General features: G+C 39.5%; 1 protein-coding gene across 1 annotated transcript in view; it reads right to left on the bottom strand.

Annotated features, from left to right (window-relative positions):
- Positions 1–332: 332 nt before the first annotated feature.
- LOC138028245 (uncharacterized) overlaps positions 333–14424 on the bottom strand; it is an 18329-nt gene continuing 4237 nt past the window's right edge. Inside the window, exons 5-10 of the mRNA XM_068875711.1 lie at positions 14227–14320; positions 12631–12801; positions 11966–12074; positions 2448–2555; positions 1695–1927; positions 333–564 (exon numbers count right to left, since the gene is read on the bottom strand). Of these exons, the coding sequence (XP_068731812.1) occupies positions 1776–1927; positions 2448–2555; positions 11966–12074; positions 12631–12801; positions 14227–14320 (634 nt within the window). The 3' untranslated portion in view covers positions 333–564; positions 1695–1775. The remainder of the gene's footprint in view (positions 565–1694; positions 1928–2447; positions 2556–11965; positions 12075–12630; positions 12802–14226; positions 14321–14424) is intronic.

Below are 14424 nucleotides of genomic sequence, written 5' to 3'. Positions count from 1 at the left end.
CGTCACAGCACAAACAAGATGATGCTGAGCAGAAACGACCCTTCCCCAGGCTCCAGTCATAAACTTGAAAAACGTTGGGTTACTCAAATGCAATCCGTTTCAATCTTGTCGATTTGTGGCCATCCATGCTTATCTTTCCTTTTTCTGCATTTGTTTTATCATGTTCAACAGTTTTAAAATGGTTATTGCAATGTTTCATTCCTCTTTGAGGGCATTTTGGGTGTCATGAAATTGCATCATTTTGCGTGACATAGCCCCTTATCGTTTCCTTATCGAGTTATTTTTTCTCGTTTGCTGTTATTTGGTATTGGAAGATTTGCGGCCCGGCCAGATCGAACGACTGTTAATTTAATTCAAGAAGCTATATGAACAAAAAAAATTATGCGACAGAATCTTACTGATTTGTTAGGGAAAACATGAATAAAAAGTTCAATGTCACTCATGAATTTCAACCGTTAATTGCGAAAGAAATTTCATTTAATATGGTGCGTCGGTTGTCCACTGATGTGCTTATTAAAAGTAAAGCTCTCCTTCCGTTGTTTAAAGCAGCCAAGAATGCATTCCCTGCCAAGAAACCAAGAAGCGAGAACATCCATGAGTTTTATTTAAATAAAATCTCAAAGGGGGTGTTAATTTTACAGTTTATAAAACTGTTGGCTGCCAAACATTCCGCGAGGGGATTAATGCAGTTTCTAGTGCCCAACAGTGCAGTGAAAGAAATTTTTCTCGAAATATTGAATATTCTGGCCAAATTAAGTAATCCTAACTTCAGTCCACTTTCCATTTTGACCCAAGGTGCACCCGTTCGTTAAATACTATCGCTTTCAACGGTAACAACTCGTATGTAACATTTTACGTTGCCATGGTTCACCTTCAGGTTGTAAGCTTACCACATCTAACACTCCTCCCCCCCTCCACACCATTTTTTTGTACTGGCTCAATGGAACCACTTAGTATACTCTATCGGTAATCGAAAAGCCATTTTGGTCACATTTATTTATGGAAACGTTGCCGGGTAAGAACGTCCCCGTTTCCAGTTCTCCCAGACGAGTTTACCCAGTTAGGCGAGCCAAACTGTGCATGATTGGACAGCTCGAGTAGGGGGTAACCCGTGTACCTGGGACAACTTTTCTCTGTGTAAACGTAGCTGTCATGGCACCTAATTGACTAATTTATCTTACAAGGGACAGGACGTTCTGTCTGTAAATGCTAACCCATCACTGTTTATTTATGAACATGCAACTAATAAGGAATTGAGGGTCCTGCGTTGTTCAATGCGTCGAATTCTTGGACCTAAGGACCACACCGATGATTTTCAGGGTAGAGGTATACGTATTAAAGCTGAGGATACATATGTTTCATGGTAACCCTTGTGTTGATTTAACTCAGCAGGGGGGTTTCATTAATAATTGTGTATTTCTCTTATTTAGAGCGGGAGACTTTTCAGGAGCCTCTACTAGCACACACCCTAACATTGAAGAGGCGGCCATCTTTGCCGACGTCTAAACAAGGGATACAGTTAATATGCATTAATGGATTGGGTGTTTGTAAATACCAATGTGGCCATAAAGGCATTTCTCTTGAAAGAAGGGCAAGCCTGATGCGCAATACTATCGAGATAAACTTATATGTAGCTTTCCGTTTTGCCGAACTGAATATGGCGAAGCTAATACACAAAAGACGGCGACACATACCAACTTCAGCAGCTTCATGTCCGACTTCGATAACCACATCATGTTCCTTTGAAAACATTTTTACCAGTTCCTGGTATAACGCTACAGGGTACTATTCTCCAATTTTTGTGTTGGTTGCTTCCAGGAGGATTGTTGGTGGCTGCAGGTCAAGTTAACATGTCTGCTTCCCACGATTCTGGAGATGGCCCAGTGGCCAACAACAAAGGCGGAAACAACCTCTTGCATCGTAATACCTGGAATTTTAAGTTTAAAAATATCAATCAAAATTATTTCTGAGAAGTCACTCGCCAATTCAAGGTACACGTATTCCCAAAACATGACAACAGACTACTGCATCTACTTCCAAAACGCAGAACGTCCTCGCATAATTTAGACAAAAATCATGTTATTCCTGAAATCTAGAATGTCATACCTTAGGACAGTCATATGATTCAGTTTTTGAAATTCATTTACTTAGTTTGGACCTCCCACCGCCCCCTTCAACTTCTCTCTTGGACGTTTATGCATATTGAACTTCGCGAAAACATTATTCTAAAGCACTTTTAGCGTTTGTAACAACACTGTGAAGCCAAGTTGCAAAAATGCCAAATTTAGGTTTAAAAAATCCAACCTTAAGACAAAAAGGAACACAAACTATCATTGGGCGAAGTGACCTTCAACGTATCTCAGTCTGTTGACAGCTAGTTGAAACCTATTTGCTCTGGCGAATCTCTGCATTGTAATTTCTCTTGCTAACGACAATGGTATTCATACCTTGCCCATTATTTGTAGCCTTCTTGTGATGGATGTACCCGCGTGCTGGACAAGAGTTGCTTCCTCTGTTGTAAATATTTCTTTTACTGAATGTGCCATGCAGATTGACTGGGCAAAAGATGATACAGATGAACGAACTTAGCAGCAAAAAGTTAAGCCGCCTAACTACAATCCTAGACAAAAGTAGTTGGGAAGGTTATATAAATGAACCCCACCAGAGCTGTGTTTCAACCCGCTTCTGTTAAGGCGCAAAAAAACACTTTCTCGTTCTCTTATAAAGCCCCCCTCCCCCCTATTCAATGTTGGAAGGTAACACTACAATTTCCTACGAAAAGCATTTAGTTTTGCGCAACATTGAATCAGGGGGGTGGGGAGAGAAGCAAAGAAGACGTCAAAAGTGGTAACCTTCCCAACAGTTTTGTCTATGATTGTATGAGAGTAGGAAATCGACTTTGAAGGCTTATAACTTTCGCAGTATTTAACATGTGGCTTCCATTTCTCATTCTGGAAATGTTCTTGTAATGTACTTTCCAATGCATAAATAAAAATGCACATTACCGAATTTTGCTTAAAACCATTGATTTATGATTTGGATTTAAGACTTACGTGACACCCCATAGCGTTACTCCAAAACCCATGCGATTGGGAAAATATTAACTAAAAATGACATAAAAATACATTTTTGTTGTTTAATGTTTCATATTCGTTAAAAGAAAGCTTACTTTTTTGGAAGACGTTGAAAGAATGCCCAAAACGGTTTTATTTTAATCAATTTAGCAAGAAATGGCCCGGGAGCATTCACTCAAGCATGATATTAAACGTTCTGTATAACTGTCCTTGCTTCAATTACCCAAGTGTAAGTTTTTTACTATAAGTATATAAAATATTTGAAATACGTGAAAGAAATAGGAACAACATATAAACGGTCACAGTAAAAAAGGGGTTCACTGAGGTTTCAGTTTTTCTAGAAAGAAGGGAATTTTCTTAGTTGCACGCGTAATGTAGCGTGTACGCGTTCATAACGACTGTGACATCAGTTATGAAACTTCTCGAATAATGCGTTTGTTGACGCCTAGAAATTAGTTACCTATATAGCAGATTTTTGCTTGTGCATAAAGTAATGATTTTGAATCACTTGCTTTTAGAATGGTATTTAAAGGCAGAATATCACCAGAGAAGAGAGCACTTTCAATATTTCTACGCCGAGAATGTGGCCTGAGTTTTCCTAAAATTGCCGAGAAATGCCACATTTCAATTTCATCCGCCCAACGAATTTGCAAAGAAACATTTTCTACGAGAAAAAAGCCGTGTCAGACAAGGAAAAGCGGTCGCCCAAGAAAGATTCCTCACCGCATGAAGCGCTTGTTGAAAAGAAATCTTCTGAAACTAAGGAGGCAAGGCCTCGCGGTTACTGTTAGGAGATTGGTTTCTTATAGTGGATTAAGTCTTGAAAACGCAAGTATTCGCTCGTATTCCCGATGCTTAAATAAGATGGGGTTCTGGTTCTTACAGTCTCGAAAAAAAGGACTATTGAAAGAAAGTGACAAAAAAGAGCGTCTTCACTATGCAAGGAAAATGGAACGCTGGGAAAGAGACAACCCACGCTTTCGGACCAGAGAAGTAGCTTTCTACTTGGGTGGTGTGTCCTTTGTATACAAAACGAACCCGATGAGTGCAGCAATGACTCCAAAGGCAAGAGTGTGGCGCCGAAAAAGTGAAGGTTTGCATATAACCAGCAAAGGTTCGAAAGATTTAGCAGGAGGAAAACGCCTCCACGTAATGGTGGCAATAGCTTATGGAAAAGGTGTGATTCTCAACGAGCCCTATGAAAAGATGAATGGTCAATTCTTTGCAAATTTCATTAGGCAGCATTTTAATCTATGTTTTGGACGTGCAGGACCAAAACGAGATGGTAAGCGTCTCTTCGTTATGGATAACGATCCAAGTCAGGTTAGCAAATTAGCAATGAATGCTTTAAGAGAAATTGAATGTGAACTTTGTAAGATACCTTCTCGTTCGCCGGACCTGAACCCATGTGAATCAATTTTTCACCTTGTAAAAGACTCCCTAGATAATGAAGCTATTGAAAGAAGCATTAACAAAGAATCATTTGAGGACTTTCGAAGGAGAGTTTTGCGCAATCTTAGTGAGATGGATGCTGCTGTTATTGATAGGACAATAGAAAGTATGCCCACAAGAATTAAATTAATCATTCAAGGCAAGGGTCGTAGAACTAAGTATTAGATAGCATGTAATTGGTAAGATACCTTAGTCAATTTATCCTGTACATGTAGAACACAATTTTGAAATTGCCACGTTCATTTTTAAGTCACATTAGAGAAGTAAATTGAAAGTGATTACTGGCGCTAGTAGGATGGAGTGTCAATCATTGTCCTATTTTGGGAAAGGTAATCCACACGTATTTGAACATTACTCCATGACATTACTCCATCAGAAAATACGAAATATTTGCCCAATGAATGTGATATTTTGCAACAATAACGTAGTTATATGTAAAGCATACTAGAATACGTACGATGTCTCTCTTATTATGGACAAAAGTTATTGAAACTCCTTATTTTCAACATTACTCCATTGAAACCGTGTATTCATAAAGTTAATTAGATCTGTTATTTCAATTTAAGCCCTCTTTATGGAGTAATGTTGTAATTTACCTAAAATAAAGCTAAAATGGCCATGAAACGTCCTATTACTATTTCCTTTAAAGCCCTTTACACTCCAGTTTCTATATTTTATCTGCAGCTTGGCTTGAAAGCCATTATTTTAGGCTTTGAAAATGGAGTAATGTTGGGAGTCATGTTGGGAGTAATGTGAACTGTAAGTTATCGACGCGGGTGATCAAAATAAGATAAGCCAATACAATAGAAACGTGACTCTAAGTCGAGAACGTATCTCCGTTGATGTTATCTAAAATAAGTTTAGAAAAACAGTGACCACATGGCGCCAACTGGAGTTCTTCTGATGGTGGAATTTGTCTCCAGAAATGGAAAAATCGCCACCTTACATTCATCATTTCGGTGTTCGCGTGGCAAACACTTCCTCCCTTTATGAAAACAATTGGCGCATCTGATGTTGCGACGATGGGTGTATCTTTGCTTAGCTCAATGTCGCGTTTGGAGAAATTTTTTGGAGCGGGTAAATGAACTATATCTCCCTCTAACAACAGCAGCAAGTCAGCCCAGGCTATAATGGATGGTTTCCAGCGAAAATCATTCAACATAATTATCTCAGCCTCTTCCGCCCCTACCCAGGCAAAAGTTCCAGTTGCAGGGTTGCAAAACGTGCCGTATATGGCCTTCAATGGGGAGAGCATGAAGCTCTTACCGCAATTTGCAACACCGTGAATAAAAATATTACGGTACTTCCCCCTTCCTTTCTCTAACAATGTGAAGACCGCCTGAGCAAAAACACTGACGCTAATCTCATTTCTGGTGAGGAGATGCACTGCTACCCCCATCCACTCGCCATTACATTCAGCTACGCATTCCCCTGTATAGTTGTCGTGCAGAAGTTCGATGCGAGTTTTCTTTGAGCGTGCAAATTTCGCTTCTGCAGTTGCCAATTCGTGTGCAACAGCCAGGCATTCATCAACTGCTTTTCCACCCCTGTTACATATAAATTGAGCAAGATCCGTTTTGCCTTCACGATTTTGTGACGCCGCAATGGACATTAGCTGCAGCCGTGATTTGACATTCTTAGCCTGAATGAACTGAGTCACCTCGTACATGGACATACCGCGCTTTCTTTTCTTGGAAACTCTAGCACTGCGAGCTGCTTTTCTTTTATTACCGGAAATAGCATTTTCAGTTCTCGGTGGAGGTGTGTTTCCGAGGTCTGGGTGGCCCTCTGAGTGTACACAATCTCTATCTTCCTTTGTTGTGTATTTGTACGCTGAATAGTACGTGTTGTGATTGGAACTAAAATTGACCTTGATGCCGTAGCCGTCGTCCAAGAACTTGCGTACCTTCAGCCAACGAGCGCGTTTTTCAAGCTTCAATGCCATGTGATAATGCGAATGGCTCTCCGAGGCACCTGTATCAGCGTGTAATTCACGTGCTACAATCCACTGTATAACTTTCACACCAGCCATTTCCATCCAAGCCAACGAAACCATTTCGGCAAATACATCCCTAGTGGGAACTTTCTCCAAATCGGCTCTACTGTATGTCAAAAGATACACAAGGCGCTGATCTCGACTTCGCAAAGTGAAATTGACCTCCGCCATTCTAAGTGTTTAGTCCGTGAACTCTATCAACTTTAACAATATATACTTTGCTTTCATTATCTATCATCTAGACTCCTCCCCTTTTTGTTAATTCGTGAAGGAATTGTCATCATTTTATTTGCTCTACAATTTAATATACAACAAGACATCCTAATGCATATATGACAGTTAAACTTTCCCCTATTTATAACCAAGCAAACGCCTACAATTTATCCTAACATGGCAAAAAACATATAAATATTACAAAAAGCAATAGTTATGTTTGTTTTTTTCACCGAAACTGTGAACGCTAGCATAAAAAAGTAGTATTTCCAATGACGGCCACACCCAGAATTTTCAGACATGTATGAGAGTAGGAAATCGACTTTGAAGGCTTATAACTTTCGCAGTATTTAACATGTGGCTTCCATTTCTCATTCTGGAAATGTTCTTGTAATGTACTTTCCAATGCATAAATAAAAATGCACATTACCGAATTTTGCTTAAAACCATTGATTTATGATTTGGATTTAAGACTTACGTGACACCCCATAGCGTTACTCCAAAACCCATGCGATTGGGAAAATATTAACTAAAAATGACATAAAAATACATTTTTGTTGTTTAATGTTTCATATTCGTTAAAAGAAAGCTTACTTTTTTGGAAGACGTTGAAAGAATGCCCAAAACGGTTTTATTTTAATCAATTTAGCAAGAAATGGCCCGGGAGCATTCACTCAAGCATGATATTAAACGTTCTGTATAACTGTCCTTGCTTCAATTACCCAAGTGTAAGTTTTTTACTATAAGTATATAAAATATTTGAAATACGTGAAAGAAATAGGAACAACATATAAACGGTCACAGTAAAAAAGGGGTTCACTGAGGTTTCAGTTTTTCTAGAAAGAAGGGAATTTTCTTAGTTGCACGCGTAATGTAGCGTGTACGCGTTCATAACGACTGTGACATCAGTTATGAAACTTCTCGAATAATGCGTTTGTTGACGCCTAGAAATTAGTTACCTATATAGCAGATTTTTGCTTGTGCATAAAGTAATGATTTTGAATCACTTGCTTTTAGAATGGTATTTAAAGGCAGAATATCACCAGAGAAGAGAGCACTTTCAATATTTCTACGCCGAGAATGTGGCCTGAGTTTTCCTAAAATTGCCGAGAAATGCCACATTTCAATTTCATCCGCCCAACGAATTTGCAAAGAAACATTTTCTACGAGAAAAAAGCCGTGTCAGACAAGGAAAAGCGGTCGCCCAAGAAAGATTCCTCACCGCATGAAGCGCTTGTTGAAAAGAAATCTTCTGAAACTAAGGAGGCAAGGCCTCGCGGTTACTGTTAGGAGATTGGTTTCTTATAGTGGATTAAGTCTTGAAAACGCAAGTATTCGTTCGTATTCCCGATGCTTAAATAAGATGGGGTTCTGGTTCTTACAGTCTCGAAAAAAAGGACTATTGAAAGAAAGTGACAAAAAAGAGCGTCTTCACTATGCAAGGAAAATGGAACGCTGGGAAAGAGACAACCCACGCTTTCGGACCAGAGAAGTAGCTTTCTACTTGGGTGGTGTGTCCTTTGTATACAAAACGAACCCGATGAGTGCAGCAATGACTCCAAAGGCAAGAGTTTGGCGCCGAAAAAGTGAAGGTTTGCATATAACCAGCAAAGGTTCGAAAGATTTAGCAGGAGGAAAACGCCTCCACGTAATGGTGGCAATAGCTTATGGAAAAGGTGTGATTCTCAACGAGGCCTATGAAAAGATGAATGGTCAATTCTTTGCAAATTTCATTAGGCAGCATTTTAATCTATGTTTTGGACGTGCAGGACCAAAACGAGATGGTAAGCGTCTCTTCGTTATGGATAACGATCCAAGTCAGGTTAGCAAATTAGCAATGAATGCTTTAAGAGAAATTGAATGTGAACTTTGTAAGATACCTTCTCGTTCGCCGGACCTGAACCCATGTGAATCAATTTTTCACCTTGTAAAAGACTCCCTAGATAATGAAGCTATTGAAAGAAGCATTAACAAAGAATCATTTGAGGACTTTCGAAGGAGAGTTTTGCGCAATCTTAGTGAGATGGATGCTGCTGTTATTGATAGGACAATAGAAAGTATGCCCACAAGAATTAAATTAATCATTCAAGGCAAGGGTCGTAGAACTAAGTATTAGATAGCATGTAATTGGTAAGATACCTTAGTCAATTTATCCTGTACATGTAGAACACAATTTTGAAATTGCCACGTTCATTTTTAAGTCACATTAGAGAAGTAAATTGAAAGTGATTACTGGCGCTAGTAGGATGGAGTGTCAATCATTGTCCTATTTTGGGAAAGGTAATCCACACGTATTTGAACATTACTCCATGACATTACTCCATCAGAAAATACGAAATATTTGCCCAATGAATGTGATATTTTGCAACAATAACGTAGTTATATGTAAAGCATACTAGAATACGTACGATGTCTCTCTTATTATGGACAAAAGTTATTGAAACTCCTTATTTTCAACATTACTCCATTGAAACCGTGTATTCATAAAGTTAATTAGATCTGTTATTTCAATTTAAGCCCTCTTTATGGAGTAATGTTGTAATTTACCTAAAATAAAGCTAAAATGGCCATGAAACGTCCTATTACTATTTCCTTTAAAGCCCTTTACACTCCAGTTTCTATATTTTATCTGCAGCTTGGCTTGAAAGCCATTATTTTAGGCTTTGAAAATGGAGTAATGTTGGGAGTCATGTTGGGAGTAATGTGAACTGTAAGTTATCGACGCGGGTGATCAAAATAAGATAAGCCAATACAATAGAAACGTGACTCTAAGTCGAGAACGTATCTCCGTTGATGTTATCTAAAATAAGTTTAGAAAAACAGTGACCACATGGCGCCAACTGGAGTTCTTCTGATGGTGGAATTTGTCTCCAGAAATGGAAAAATCGCCACCTTACATTCATCATTTCGGTGTTCGCGTGGCAAACACTTCCTCCCTTTATGAAAACAATTGGCGCATCTGATGTTGCGACGATGGGTGTATCTTTGCTTAGCTCAATGTCGCGTTTGGAGAAATTTTTTGGAGCGGGTAAATGAACTATATCTCCCTCTAACAACAGCAGCAAGTCAGCCCAGGCTATAATGGATGGTTTCCAGCGAAAATCATTCAACATAATTATCTCAGCCTCTTCCGCCCCTACCCAGGCAAAAGTTCCAGTTGCAGGGTTGCAAAACGTGCCGTATATGGCCTTCAATGGGGAGAGCATGAAGCTCTTACCGCAATTTGCAACACCGTGAATAAAAATATTACGGTACTTCCCCCTTCCTTTCTCTAACAATGTGAAGACCGCCTGAGCAAAAACACTGACGCTAATCTCATTTCTGGTGAGGAGATGCACTGCTACCCCCATCCACTCGCCATTACATTCAGCTACGCATTCCCCTGTATAGTTGTCGTGCAGAAGTTCGATGCGAGTTTTCTTTGAGCGTGCAAATTTCGCTTCTGCAGTTGCCAATTCGTGTGCAACAGCCAGGCATTCATCAACTGCTTTTCCACCCCTGTTACATATAAATTGAGCAAGATCCGTTTTGCCTTCACGATTTTGTGACGCCGCAATGGACATTAGCTGCAGCCGTGATTTGACATTCTTAGCCTGAATGAACTGAGTCACCTCGTACATGGACATACCGCGCTTTCTTTTCTTGGAAACTCTAGCACTGCGAGCTGCTTTTCTTTTATTACCGGAAATAGCATTTTCAGTTCTCGGTGGAGGTGTGTTTCCGAGGTCTGGGTGGCCCTCTGAGTGTACACAATCTCTATCTTCCTTTGTTGTGTATTTGTACGCTGAATAGTACGTGTTGTGATTGGAACTAAAATTGACCTTGATGCCGTAGCCGTCGTCCAAGAACTTGCGTACCTTCAGCCAACGAGCGCGTTTTTCAAGCTTCAATGCCATGTGATAATGCGAATGGCTCTCCGAGGCACCTGTATCAGCGTGTAATTCACGTGCTACAATCCACTGTATAACTTTCACACCAGCCATTTCCATCCAAGCTAACGAAACCATTTCGGCAAATACATCCCTAGTGGGAACTTTCTCCAAATCGGCTCTACTATATGTCAACAGATACAAAGTGAAATTGACCTCCGCCATTCTAAGTGTTTAGTCCGTGAACTCTATCAACTTTAACAATATATACTTTGCTTTCATTATCTATCATCTAGACTCCTCCCCTTTTTGTTAATTCGTGAAGGAATTGTCATCATTTTATTTGCTCTACAATTTAATATACAACAAGACATCCTAATGCATATATGACAGTTAAACTTTCCCCTATTTATAACCAAGCAAACGCCTACAATTTATCCTAACATGGCAAAAAACATATAAATATTACAAAAAGCAATAGTTATGTTTGTTTTTTCACCGAAACTGTGAACGCTAGCATAAAAAAGTAGTATTTCCAATGACGGCCACACCCAGAATTTTCAGACAATCCTAGACAAAAGTAGTTGGGAAGGTTATATAAATGAACCCCACCAGAGCTGTGTTTCAACCCGCTTCTGTTAAGGCGCAAAAAAACACTTTCTCGTTCTCTTATAAAGCCCCCCTCCCCCCTATTCAATGTTGGAAGGTAACACTACAATTTCCTACGAAAAGCATTTAGTTTTGCGCAACATTGAATCAGGGGGGTGGGGAGAGAAGCAAAGAAGACGTCAAAAGTGGTAACCTTCCCAACAGTTTTGTCTATGATTGTAGGTCAACAACTTCATTACATTGCTGCCTCCCATCAGAAATTTGGTTCTGAAAGGTACTGATCAGAAAAGGCAATGGTTATCTCCATTCAACGTATACTGTCATTTCCACAAAGGTTTCGAATTGTGTGCTTAATTTTCTGCTTTTCTTTTTGTTGGTCTTAAAACCTTTTTACCATGACCAACATGCACACGTAATGGAAATCCACCTGAGTGATGCCAGGTTGCACTTGTCTTATGATAATCATATCAAGGTTTCACTTCATAATCTAAAGTATACTAGCCATTTTCTAAAATCTTGCTCTGTTAGATGTAAACTGTTTCCGGAGATAGTATTAAACGTTCTCATTTGCCCAGAATAGTTGTAAACTGAATTTTCATCAGGGCTTGCACTCATCATGAAATCAAAACCCACGAGTCCGAATGTAAGGAACGCACCACCAAAACTGGACTGGGAAAGCTCCTTCTGTAGATCAACATGATCCAGCGATCTCCTGAATGTGACAATGAACCCTTTAGTGTTGCTATCCTTACTTGTAAATTCGTCTGCATCCTCAACACTAGGTTCCTCTATTTCTTGGTTCTCCCTATCTTTAAGCCTCCGTAAAAACACTTGAAAGTCATGGGATGGCTCGAAGTTGCCCTACATTGTGGAATTCGTCATAAATGTAAACATTGAAGTTTTCAAGAGTAAAGGGATGCCCACAAGCCCACAATGCCTTTTATGTATATTATCATACACTGCCTGGAATGGCCAGCTCCAACTAAGATAATCAATTGAATTGAAAATAAAGCAATTTAAAATTCAAGGGCAACTGTAGTTTTAAAGAAATCTGCTCGAAAAGAAGTAGCAAACCCTGACTAAGATATTAGTTTTTCTGCAGTCGATTTTAATTGATGGCACCTTTTCGTTAGGAATCGGTCAATATTTAGTAGGGTAGAGCAAGAGCAAACAGGGAAATGCTATGCGCAAGATTTCCTGATCCAACCTCGCCCATAAGTGAGTTGCTTTCTCTTTTTTCCAACATAAAAATTGATGATCCTTCCCCTATTTGCAATAGCCCCTCTCTTCCTATAAATAATGACCATTCGTTAAGCACCAAAAAATGTTTTATACCTATGGTTCAAGCATCATGCTGCCGTTTGTGTGCATTTAAATTCAATTAGAATTCTCTCAATCACTTTTAATTTTTACTTACCGTAAATCTGACCAGTTTTTCAGCGTCTACTGCACTGCCAAACCTCTCATTTGCTTGGTCCCAGTTATCAATTTCGAAAAAGGATATTACAGCTGATTGCACAGTATGCAAGGACTTAATTTTGGCCGCTTCGGTCTGCAATTCGTTAAGAAGGACTTCGCCTGAAACTAACTGTGGGATAAAAACACGCACAGGTATTGAGTTAGCGCTTGCGAGAACTACAGATGTCCTGGCTCATGCTTGCGCCAGTTCATTAACGTGATATTGTCACGCCATCTTTAGTAACACACTGTGAAAGTTTCGGTTGATGGCATTTGCGAAGGATAACCATGACAGCCGCCTCTTTGAGGCAGACAATTGGGCAGGCAAGTAAAAAAAATATATATATATATATATTAATATTTGATTGAGATTTACATCTTACCTAAACGCTTGACTCCATTTGAAAGTATATTTTGACCCCGACTAAAATCTCCTCTTACTGAATGTTTAATGCGGGCGAGTCGTTACGGTTTTGCATGGCACCCATTATTGTCCTACTATGACTGCGCCTTTGTCTTTCGCCTGGTCTTTCCCTTTTTGGGCTTCTTCATATGAGGAGTTTTTCCCTCTCAAGTTTCCTTCGATGGTTAAAGTAAAGTCAAAAGAAATTTGAGGTTGCTTAAACGAAAAAAATCGAGAAATCATCTGCAGGCTTGTTCGTAAGATTTCAAACCTGAATGGTCTCACTCAAAAGTTTAATATCTTTTGAATAAGGCAAGTGGCAATGATTTCATTCAGGGCCTCCGGTTTCACATGATCCTGGTTGATTAAGTTGGCGCGGTTACCGGGATGAAATTGGTTTCTGCTCTTATGGCGACTTTCAGCCCGGTTCCCGAGATGAAAAGTGGTGACTAACAAGTGGCTACATGTGTCACTTTTTAAGAACCAGGGTGTCTTTAGCAATTTCACTTTGAGAACACTTCTATTCTAATCTTTCAATTTTCCGCTTTCGTAGAGGTCATTGACTTTAACAAATGCCTCCCAAGTAGACTTCGACATTTGCGCCATCGACAAAAAGCTTCTCTTCTGTGAAAAACAAAAGAAACAAGTCAAAAGGCGTCTTGTGCACATTTTACATAACCCTAAATCTTCTTCTGATCGAGCTATTACGTTTTCCTTTGTCGTTTGCAGTGTTGGGCTTTTCAAGTAATTCTCAAGCGTCCTCTAAGAGGTTTGCTTGCAGTGCTTTACAGTGATTTTAATGTTTAAAAAATACTGATAATTATATGGAAAACAGCTGCTAGGTGCTGATGGCAAGCTTTGCCATCTGGCACAAACCGCTCTAAAATCACGCACTAAATTTCAGTGGCTTCAAAATTGATATTCTTACTAACTTCATCGCGCTCTTTCCATTTATGGCATCTATTTTGTACCAAGACCACCTTTTATGATTGATTTAGTCACGTGACACGGTCCTGCAAAGCCTCGCCTATTGCTTTGCCGAGGCTTGTGAAAAATCCTGGTGATTAGCACATAAATTACTCTAACAGTTCTGCAAAATGAGTCAGGATTATTGTTCATAAACAACAGGAGAAAATATTGTGAATATCTTACATCTTTATACTGGATACGAACACATGTGTCTCTCCAAGTCATGCTAGGCTGCGGAGGCTCGCAATTTTGCTCTTTGCTGTCATACAGCTGGGATCTACACAAAAAGTAGAGTCAACTCGGTGTTAGGAATCAAACTGTGTTGCATTTCAGAAATGACCAGCTGGGTTAAAGGGACTATGGCACGCAAAATGCCCAAAA

This window comes from Montipora capricornis, chromosome 13 (assembly GCF_036669925.1).
Source record: "Montipora capricornis isolate CH-2021 chromosome 13, ASM3666992v2, whole genome shotgun sequence".
Lineage (NCBI taxonomy): Eukaryota > Metazoa > Cnidaria > Anthozoa > Scleractinia > Acroporidae > Montipora > Montipora capricornis.
The sequence above is the reverse complement of the archived record's forward strand: the minus strand, read 5'-3'. Positions and strand labels throughout refer to the sequence as shown.